The sequence below is a fragment of the Gavialis gangeticus genome, unplaced genomic scaffold, assembly GCF_001723915.1.
Source record: "Gavialis gangeticus isolate Ggan-Ray unplaced genomic scaffold, GavGan_comp1, whole genome shotgun sequence".
In the NCBI taxonomy this organism is placed as follows: domain Eukaryota; kingdom Metazoa; phylum Chordata; order Crocodylia; family Gavialidae; genus Gavialis; species Gavialis gangeticus.
This window is the reverse complement of record NW_017729024.1, coordinates 152,596,476-152,607,591: the sequence shown is the minus strand read 5'-3', so window position 1 is coordinate 152,607,591 and position 11,116 is coordinate 152,596,476. Positions and strand designations below refer to the sequence as shown.

The 11,116-nt window shown below is 45.2% G+C and overlaps 1 protein-coding gene across 2 annotated transcripts in view; it reads left to right on the top strand.

Annotated features, from left to right (window-relative positions):
* Positions 1-11,116, top strand: part of NNT (nicotinamide nucleotide transhydrogenase) — an 81,130-nt gene that overhangs the window by 30,015 nt on the left and 39,999 nt on the right. For both annotated transcript variants that reach the window (XM_019517892.1, XM_019517893.1), the window contains 5 exons: positions 2,441-2,632; positions 4,442-4,595; positions 7,154-7,315; positions 8,102-8,212; positions 9,095-9,240. In XM_019517892.1, the coding sequence (XP_019373437.1) occupies positions 2,441-2,632; positions 4,442-4,595; positions 7,154-7,315; positions 8,102-8,212; positions 9,095-9,240 (765 nt within the window). The remainder of the gene's footprint in view (positions 1-2,440; positions 2,633-4,441; positions 4,596-7,153; positions 7,316-8,101; positions 8,213-9,094; positions 9,241-11,116) is intronic.

Genomic DNA, 11,116 nt, shown 5'->3' with positions numbered 1-11,116 from the left:
TCAACTAGCCTGTAAAAAAACAAACTCTTACCTTTGGGGAGAGATAGAGACCCTCATGCCGCAGGGCGCCCTCTGCTTTGAAGTGTGGGTCGTGGTCCAGGAAGCCAAATCTGGCATGACGATACCAATTCCGGAGGCGCCAGTTCACCACACGGACGCAGGCACTCTGCCACTGACGGCCTCCACTAATCGGGCGGAGGGACAAAAAGACCACGGGGGCCCCCAGCTCTCTAAGTTTGGCGCCCAGAACCACGTAGTCATCCATGATCTGGTCCGGACTGCTCCAGGCCGCATCATTGGTTCCCACATGGATGAGGACCATAGGATAGTAGTCGGAAGGCCAGATGAGGTCAGTGATCTTCCCTGTGATGTCCCCAGTCTTGGCTCCTGGGAGACGGTACACTTCTCTCACACTGGGGTCCATGCGGCGGATGGGTCCCTCCGTTCCTCTGAGGAGGGAGTCCCCTATGACGATGACCTGACGTCTCTTCCTCTGGGTCACTGGATGATGCTCAGTTGGTATGGATGCCAGCTTGCTGCTGCATGAGAGCGTGGCTTCCTTCCTACCTTCTTCCTCATGCCCAGTCTCCTCCAGCACTGCCAGGGCCGCATACCTGTTCCCCAGTTGTACTGGGGTAACAGTTGATTCAGCTACGCGCCACGTGCAGCGCCACCTGGCCCTGGAGGTGACCATCCTCCATTTGCCTCCTACAGACTCCTGGGTGGTGACAGCCTGAGGGGACGGGCCCTGCAGAGAGAGAAAGTACCCATCAGTCTCGTCCTCCATGGCCCTGATCCCCTGCAGCCTGCTCACCTCCGCCTGGAGTTCTCTCACCTGCCCCTCCAGCACTGCAATTCTGGCACAGGTGGGACAGGTGAGAGAAGCCCCCGCCTCTGCGTCCCTCCCTCGCTCCAGGGACCAAGCCAGGCAGCCCCCACAGGCAGATGGCCCCACCTGTGTGGAAGCCTCACCGGTCCCCGGGCCAGGAGGCAGCCTTGGGGCAGGAGCCATGGCTGCAGTCCGCGTGACAACTCCCATGCTCTCACCCCAACTCACTTACCTGGACACAACTGCTGCTGCTGCTGCTGCTGCTGTTGGCTCTTCCGCTGCCTGCGGCCTCTCGTGCAAACCCCGGCGCAAACTCTGGCGCGCCCCTAAAGAGAGCGCCTGTTTGCGCTCCCTGTTCGTGCAGCTCGGGAGTGCAGCTCCCACCCGGTGCAGCTAAATAGGATCAGGCGTGGAAAGAGCTGTATAAACCCAGAGGCTGCACAGGTAATCTCTCTGCAGCCACCATGAAGTGAGGAGCTCCTGGCTGCAGGGCCCTTGAAGGGACCTGGATTTGGGGCTGAACAACTCTGCAGGCCTGGGAACGGAGGCAGATGCCTTGGACTGGGAAAGACGGGGCTTACAGGCAAGTGGCCTTCATTTATGTTAAACCCTTAGAGGAACTGAGATGTCTTCTGGACAGGTAGTGTAGCCTTGGGGCAGGCTCCAGGCCTGTTGAGAAAACCATTAATCCAGGAGCCCTCAGACTGGGGGTGGGGCCCAGGCAGGAGCCTAGGAAAAGGCTGAAACCCAAAACAGAAGGTCCAAGAGTCCAAAAGTTGAGCTGGGCTAGTGTCCTTGAGCCCAGACTGGGCCAAGCTGGGCTAGAGTCCAGGAGCCCAGAGGAGGGGCTGTATTCGAGACCAGTTGCATCAGTGAGAACATCCGTGAGGTTTGGGGCATGGTATAGGGGAGGTGAAGGAGCTGTACAATTTGCCCTTAAGGCTCTTGGTGCCCTACAGCAACCTAGTCAGACTGAGGAGGGACTTGCCATGCCTGAGGGCTGGATCGAGGCTAGTGGGGTCTCAGAAAAGACCCAGTGGGAACTTACTGCGATTAGGGCTCTCTCTAAGGCCTGTTGGCAGCCTCCCAACTTCTAATATTTAAGAACAAGACATGGCAGGTGAGTAATCTAGGGAGTATGACATTAGAGTTTGAGCCAGGCAGAAGTGGTAAGGCCACTTGGGGGGCGTCACTGCCACCCCTTTGGCAGTGTACTGTTGCACATCTCCTTGGCAGATTTCAGTTTTATGAAACTGAAATCTTTGTCTTCATAGGATCCTCCAAGTTAAATTACTTTGCTTCTATAGATTTAAATAATTAAACAAATACCTATGCATTTAGGCACCCTATTGCTTTTCTAGGTGTTGTAACATTAGCAGGTTTAAAAGAACAAGTATGGAGGGTGGTGAGTACCTCAGTTATGCAGATAGTGAGTTACTGAAAAACTCTTTTCCATTCCCTGTCTCCCCTGCTCCTCGCTCTGGGAATATGTTCTGAATCCTCATTGTAGCTTATTCTCTCCATCTCTCATGTGGTTCCTTTTAAATAGCCCAGACTTTCTTCCTCTGGGATCTGACTCTGAATGTTTAATTTTTCACTTGAATTCTTTAGGGGGTTACACACATAGGCTACACAGACCTTCCAAGCAGAATGGCTACCCAGGCCAGTACTCTGTACTCCAACAACATCGTCAAACTTTTGAAGGCCATAAGCCCTGACAAAGAAAACTTCCACTATGATGTGAAGCATGAATTTGACTATGGCACAATGGACCATGTTACTAGAGGAACTGTAGTAATGAAGGTAAGTCAATATGCTGTGTCTTAAGTTACAGAGCTGGGGTGAGCAAAATATGGTCTGCAGGTCAGATGCAGTCTACCAACTGATTGTATCTGGTCCCGCGGGTCAGTGACTGCAGAGTCATAGGATTCGGCCCGTAGGGAGCCAGCAGTTCCAGCTGCTGTCATGCCAGGCAGGCGGACATGTCCTGGCCTGGCCCTCTACAGCTTACACTAGCTCCTGCCCCATGTGCCAGAAGCAGCCTTGGATGCACACTGACATTAGATGTGGATGCTGCCTCTAGGTTTCTGTTGGGGATCTGGGTGACTGCCTGGGACTGCAGCTGACACACTGATGCAGCAGCAATAGCTGTGGACCTGGGAGGATGCCCCAGTCCTCAGCAGGAACCAGCTGTCTGTGTCTGCAGCTGATGCTGGTGCCCTTCTGGTACTGCTTCTGGCGTGTGAGCTTGGGGACTGGTGTGAGCTGTGGGGCCATGCTAGAGATGTGGGAGTTGGAGTGGGGGGAAGGGTGATAGGGGTTGGGGGTGAGAAACAGAGAGAGGCGGTCTTGTTCATGATCAATGGTGGCGACTGGTACTGGACTGAAGCAGGGCGCACTTACTGCTTCCAGAGTCCCTCTGGCTGGGGCTGCCCCAAGCCCATGCTGGGGCTGCCCTGGGCCCATGGGATGGCAGTGGCTGCTGTGGGAAGGAGCTGCAGGGCAGCCTAGGTGCAGGCTCTGGGTAGCCACAGACAGAAGGGCTCCAGAAGCGGCATGCATACACTCTGCCAGGTTCTGCTTTTGCCTGGTGCCCAGCACCAGCTGCTGCTGCTCATTGTGGGCAGGGCTGCCTTTATCTCTCCCCTTTCCCTTTCCCTGCACCCCCTACCAACTGTCCCACACCTCTCAACTACAAGAGAGCAGAAAAGAGCTGGATAAAATCTGTTTTGAGGAATTAAAATTATATTAGAACAAAGGTGTCAAACTGGCCCTGGACCAGATCCAGACCTTGTGGGCTTCTCCCAGGCAGGAGCCATGGAGCCAGCAGCAGCTGTGATGGGTCTGGGTCTGGGTCCATGTTCAGGGAGAAGCACAAGTTAGGGAATATGACAGCAATGAAGCAAGCAAGGGCTGTATGTGCACAGCTTTTACTTGCCCCCTGCCTGTGATGGCCATGTCCATCAGGGTCCAGGGATCTCTAATTCTGCCACAGGCCATGCTCTACTAGTCAGGTCCCAATTTCTGTAGTCTGTTGGATTAATAGTGGGCTGGCTGGAATGGTTCCTCAGATTGGATCTGGCCTATGGGTTGTATGTTCAACATTGCTATATTAGGACTCTAATTAGGCTAATCGCTTAGGAACCTGTACATGCAGTTTCTGTCAGAGCGTCCTTTATTTTTACACTGCATTTTAATAAAATCAAATAGAACCCTTTCAACCCAAGTTTTAGTGCAGGTGGTGAGAGGCAACCTGATGGAAACCTGATGGCCTGAATTATGCAGAGAACAAATACAATATGGTCATTTTCTCTTCCTGGTCTAGTTAATTGACCTTTCTGCTCAAGCAGAGATGTCATTTGTGCTTGGTGGCTTTGTGATACATCTCTTGGTCCACTGCACCCCAAAACAAGGCCAGGAATGAATTTCTTCATATTCAGTTTCAGCTGCAAAGGTGAAATTATATGCACTCATATATTTTTTGTCCTAAAAGACAAGTCAATTAATATGGAAAATGCTTCAGATAATCTGTCTATACCATTTTTGAAGAATAAGAAATGACCGTCCATTTGATTTACCAAAGGTAATTTTAACTTGATTTTTTTCTATCAGGATGGCAGGCTGATTTTTCCAGCACCTCCGCCAAAGAACATTCCTCAAGGAGCCCCTGTGAAACAGAAGACTGTGGCTGAATTGGAAGCTGAAAAAGCAGCCACTGTTACACCGTTCAGAAAAACTATGACCACAGCCAGTGCATACACTGCAGGTAAGAGACCTGTTGAAGTTACCTAGCCTTGGGTGGCACGGGAGAGTTAGTCAGAGTATGACTTTCCTTTTAGTAATTGGTTGTAAGTGTGTGGGGAGAGGGAAGGGCTAATTAGTTGATTTATGAATCTTACTGCAAAAACTCTAATGCAATAATTGTCTTCTGGAGAAAAAACTTGAGGAATACCTGAAGAAATACAGGTATTTCAGAGTATGGACAGATGCATGTGTTCCAATCAGTGTTTTTTTTTTAAGGACTTGTAATTTTTAGCATTTTAGTAGAGTACAGCTGTACATCTACCTCTCAGCTAAAGTAATTACTATGTAGCATTTCAGAGGAATCTGTTTCATTCAGGGTTATTTTTTATTAGAGTCTGGGTCAATATCTAGCTCTGTAATACTGTCTCATGTCTCCTCCCTTTTTATAGTGGTTTGAAGTTATATAAAGCACTCTGTTTCATCTGTCCATGCCTTCAGATAGTCCAAAATCATTTGGCAAACAGATGTACATGTATGTTTGGCTTTCTTCATTAAGGATTTGTGAAATATTCTGCTTTCTATCAGAACACTTGAAGGACCTGTGAATTGGGGAAATTAATTGCGTGGTAGCATTTTCTCATACTTTTATTGGAAAATAAGAGCACCTATACAGGTGCTGGATGTCTGCTCCTATGTGTTTTAATTAGTATGTGTTGGAGCAGATTTGATTAATTGAGTCTGCTGGAGCTTGCTAATTAGCATGCTCCAGCAGCCTCCACATCACGTGTATTCAGTGTCCTCACACTTCAAATCTGGTGGCGGGGACACTTTAGTTAAAGCTTGTCAAATGAGCTTTAGTCAAAGCACCCCTCCCACCTTTTGAAGTGTGGGACACCGAATACACATGACACTACTGGCATTTTTAATTTAGAGTGGATCTGAGAGCCTCTGTAAGGGCTCACCTCCACCCCTGAGGAGACAAATTGCCCACCAGTTTGGCTGAGTATGGGGAACAAGGATTGGTCCATGACAAATCAGCAACAGATAATAAGTGTAGCTAGTAATCCTTTAAATTGTTTTGTGTGCATCAGTATCGTATGTGAGGCTATTAGGTACATTTTAATCGCTACTTCTGTTTTAGTTTCTCTCTTCCAGACTCTTGATTTAAGTATTGCAGCAACATTTCAGTAGGATTAAGGACACTCTTATCTAGTTCTTGGACTAATTGGAATAGAAGAAAGAATACATTCAGAGCTTTTGGTCACGTATAGCAAAAATGTACGAGATCATGTTTTATTAATAAAAACATCACTTGCAGAATTGCAGGTCTGATACCAAGGTCACGCTCAAAGCTGTATTTGTTTTAACTCAGTGCTGAATTCCTGCTGTACAGAGTTAAAAGCTGTAACTGTGCTTATAGTATGAACCATAGATATATTATGCAATAAACTCCACCCAAAAGGTGCACTGACAGAGATGTTTAAAAACTACTGGATTTGCCGAAGTAGTCCTTGAGTAGGACTCTAATTAGTCTAATTGCTCACAGGGGATCCTTGCTAACTCCTGGGTTAATGATCTACTCACCAGGGAGTCATCAGGTAGGTTTTATTATTCTAGGGAGAGGACCATTATGAGGTACTGGATAACTGTTTAATCTGAGTCCTGTTGAGACTGACTCAGCGTGCTTTCAGTGTTACCGGCTATCAGTTCCCAGACAGTCATTCTCCCTTTCCTTTCATAATCCTAATTTGTGTTTTAGCATTAGGAGCAAGCTGATGAATCATGGCCCTCTGTCTGCTCCCTTGGTGCATGTATCTGTTGGGCTTCCATTCATCTTGCCAATTGTTAATCAGTAATTTTTCTTAGATCATTAGACCTTATTACATGCTGTGTGCTACCATCAGTCACTAATTTGTCAGCAAAGCAAAGGTTACATAGCCCATACTACTTTCTGCTCACGGGTGGCGTAACTAATAATTGTCTCCCAAAATGTCTCTTCTGTTGTTTCATCCAGTCATACAGGGAGGGAGGTCCCTTTGTTTGACTGTAGGGATCTCCAGAGTTAAATGGTATTGCTTAAGTTAATACTTGGTTACAATTTTCCTGTGCAGTTTATCTTGACATTTTATATCCCAAGTGGAGTGTACTGGGCTGACCTTTACAAATAAATAAAAGGTGTTGCTATGCTGAGCAGATTAATTCAGGAAGCGCTGAGACTTCCACACACGGACTCCCCAGTTCAATATTGAGCTATTTTTAATGGAGTCTAAGTATCCTAGTCTCTAACTTGATTTTAGGAATGGCATAATGTTGGCAATGCTTGTGTCCTACTTGTTTGTTCAAGGTAAAGTGCTGTATTGACGAATGAAAAATACCATGATAATGGGATTTTGAACCTAGTGCATTATTACCATGGTTATTGTAGTACTCACGTCTGAAAGGTACTCAGTTGGGTGCCTTATGGAAAAAGCCCTGGGCTCCAGGGATGTCATGACCTCATTTAAGTATTCAGGGCAGACCTTTTAATATAATAAACCATTCTGAAATAATTCTAATACTTTTGACATTGTCGTTCTTTAGGTCTGGCTAGCTTGTTGGGTTTGGGCATTGCAGCTCCTACTTCCGCGTTCACTCAGATGGTGACAACGTTTGGCTTAGCTGGAATTGTAGGGTACCACACAGTCTGGGGTGTGACTCCTGCTCTTCACTCTCCACTCATGTCTGTGACTAATGCCATCTCAGGTAGGTGGCTGCTTTGTACCTACTCATATGCTGTGTGAAGGAGATATGGACGCAGCTGTGGTATCTTATTTGAGCTTTTGGGTGAACATACATACAGTGCCAAGGAACTCTCGTTGGCTTGGTACCAGCTGAATCTTTTGCCATAGATAGCAAAATACATAGGACAGTAGGACTGGAAGGTATCCTGCAAGGTCATGTACCCTGCAAGATCATTCCCCTACTCAAGGCAGTATCATCCTGACTTAATCTATCCCAACCAAGTGTCTGTCCAACCTCCTCTTGAAGATGACAGACTTCTTGGTGCTTCTAGCTCCTGGTAGGCTCTTCAAAGAGAGATGGTTACAAACCTATACAACATCGTATTGAACCTTCTTAAACTTTTAAAGCATAATGCTTAAACCCAACGTTTACCTCTTGTCTCAGATATCATAGCCTTCTCTCTGCATTTCATACTTCTCCCCTCCAAAATACTGCCACTAAAATCATCCCCCCGCCCCTCCAGCGTCACATCTCACTGCTTTTTGTGCCATCTGTATCACACTCCTATTCCTCTCAGCCTCACCTCCAACACACTATGCAGTTCTCCCCTTTCTGCATCTGTGGTTTCATGCTTCCTGCTTTCTTTCTTGCCGCATCTTTCTTGTCCCTGTTTCTCTTTTCTTTGGCTTAATATACAATAATGGTTAGTGTGTTGGCCAAAAATGTACTTTCTTGAATCGGAACTTGCTGCTTATTATAGAATGTGAGTGTATTCAAGTCACTGACTTTACCATTCTCTTTCTATAGGATTGACTGCAGTTGGTGGGCTGGTGCTGATGGGAGGAAGCTACTTGCCTGAGAATACTCCTCAGGGTTTGGCAGTGCTTTCTGCCTTTGTGTCTTCTGTCAACGTTGCAGGTAGGAACTGGTTAGCTGTCTGTGAACATGAGTCCACACACACTAACCATAGTTTACCCATGTCTTCCATCTTCCCTTTGGTGTGAATTTATAGGATATTAAATGGGTCTGGATTGGGATCTAGGAGCTTCCCTCATTTAAAAAACCAAACTTTTATGGTTGTTGAAAATTCCTTTTTTGGTTAGCATGTATTATGCTGTCACTTCCTTCTGGAGAAACTCTTAGGGTACGAACTGTTTTTATAATATATTAAGATATAAGACAAGAATAAATAAATTTCAGTGGTGGCCACTAAATCTACAAAAGACCCATACATTAAAATTCCATAAATTAAAATGACAAATGTGGTGTTGAAGGACACCAGATTTCTATGAAGATTCTTCTTGCAGAGGGAAGAGAGCATAACAATCCTATTCTGTCTTCCTAGCCCCATTGCTGATAGGTGACTAACCACAGGGCTTAAGGTATTGGCAGCAGAGATGGAGGATGCCTGCTGTAGGATTTCTGTTGGAAACTCATGGGGGAGTTACGGAGTTCCCCGCCCTACTATGAAAAGAGTGATTTGTCATAAGTGTGTGTGATGAGGTTGTGGTTGCTGTTGAGCAGATGGGAGTAGTAGTAGATGAACAAAATCCATGTCTCGTTACCTGTAAGCCTGTAAGTTCTTCCTCCTAGTTAGACTAGTTTTGTCCAAAAGAAAATAGCTCTAGCTCACGTTAATCCCGGATACATGTCCACCTGCTGGCTCTCTGGATTCCTAGTTTTTCAAACATCTTATTAAGGCTCTAACTTCTGTTTTAGTGGTTATAAGAATTAACTGAATGTTTTCTTAGTAGCTTTGTCTGGGCCTATCTTCAATTTTACTTTGTGTGTTTTTGTAAGGTGGCTTCCTGGTTACGCAGAGAATGTTAGATATGTTCAAACGTCCAACTGACCCTCCTGAGTATAATTACCTGTACCTCCTGCCAGCTGGTGTGTTTGTAGGGGGTTATTCAGCAGCTCTGTATGGTGGCTATAACATTGAACAGGTAAGATCCTTCACTTCCTCTGGTTGGCCCGTAAGTCTTTCAGTAGCAGGCCTGTTTTCCCATTTGGCAGATGGCTGTACAAGTTGCATGATGTTTGAGTTGCTTTGATCTAACATTCTGAAATAAACCTACACAAGACAAGAAAAGGTTGTATCCTGCTCTGACTCCCCTCTTGTTCCCAATTGTTTTTTGTTTGACCTCTAATACTATTTCTAATTCATATAAATTTAGTAAAGATGACATGAGTAGGGATCAAAACTGGGCAAACCAACAGGAAATGGCCGTCCTGACTTTTTTTGTGGATTTCTCAGTACCACTTTCCAATGGTCTGCATATGGAGCTTTGCCACGTGTCCAGGTGTGGAATTTTTGGAGCGTTCTTCTGTCTTGTACTTGATCACTGCTACTGACAGTATCACATACTACTTCAATATTTATTTCATTTATGGGTTTTGGAAGGTGCAGACTACTTGTGGCTCTCGTTAGCTGCTTATATCCAAAAAATCAAAGTCGTGAGTTAGCTCAAACATGTAACAATAAACCTTAGTCTTTGATTCATGGATTTTTTTTAAAGGAAAATCAAAATCAATTACCTCTTTTTCTGGAGAGAGAAGAAGTCCAGCCACAGCTTTTGTCTTGGGAATTTCAAGCAGTATTTTAAAAGCACCTGTTAGATTCAAACATGTTTTGTGCTGTTTAGTTTGGTGGATCTACTTAAGTGCCATTTTTCGTCTTTTTGACAACAGGAGTCCAAAGGTATCATAGCCAAATACCAAAAATTTTGCAGTGTCCATTAGGACATTTAAGTTACAATGGGTGCATCTACATGTGCATTTAAGGTGCTTTTCCTAATGTGCACTTAAATTTAAATTTAGTAACTCCAATGTGAGGCCGTTTATACATGTGCTTGGGGGGGACACTTTAATTAGAGCACCCAAAACATTATGTGTATCAGTGTCCCTGCTCTTAAAGATGACATCTGGGCTGCTTTTAACTAAAGCTTTTCAAATGAGCTTTATTTAAAATGCCCCTGCCACCATTTTTCAATGTGGGGATGCTGATGCACGTGACGCTGGACTCTGCTGGAGTGTGGTATTTACCGTGCTCCAGCAGACTTGATTTAATCAAGTCCTCGCCAATGTGTTGTAATTACAGCGCGTCAGAGCATCCTCCCTGCTTGTGTATAGGCACCCTGATGTACTAAACAAATATGCGTTAGGCCGTCTGAGTGTGCAGTAACCAATGCACACTATTTTTAAGTGACGCTTGATGCACAGTAGCCTATTTTACTGTGCATTAGTGTAATTGCAGGGTTTTTTTATGTGATGTGGTAATGTGCAGCAAAATAGAATACTGCTCATTAAAGAGCACGTGTAGACATGCCCAATGATACCAAAAATAATTACGGTTTGCTAAGGACAGTTGCTGATGGACTTCTGAAGAAGAGAAAACTTCTAGAAAACTGGTTCAACTTAAGTTTAAGGTCATAAATCTGATTAATTAAGGTTGTAGGGCAAAATTCCTCAGAGTTGATTTATAAATATCACTCTTAAAATGGCCACAGTTGTATTACAACAATGAAAGCCAGAAGAAAATTTTGTTTTGATTGGATTTGATCTGTATTAACAGGAAGTGTCATTTGTAAATCAAGGGAAGTGATTCTTCCACTCTATTCAGCACCCCTGGAGTACTGTATCTAGTTTTGGGCCCCACACTTCAAGAAGGATGTGGACAGATTGGAAAAAGGTCCAGCAGCACAGAAATGATAAAAAGCCCCAAATAGATGATTTAAGAGGACAAACTAAAAGAACTAGGGTTATTTAGCCTGGAAAAAAGACAACCAAGGCGGGGTTTGATAAGTCTTCAAATCCTTGAAG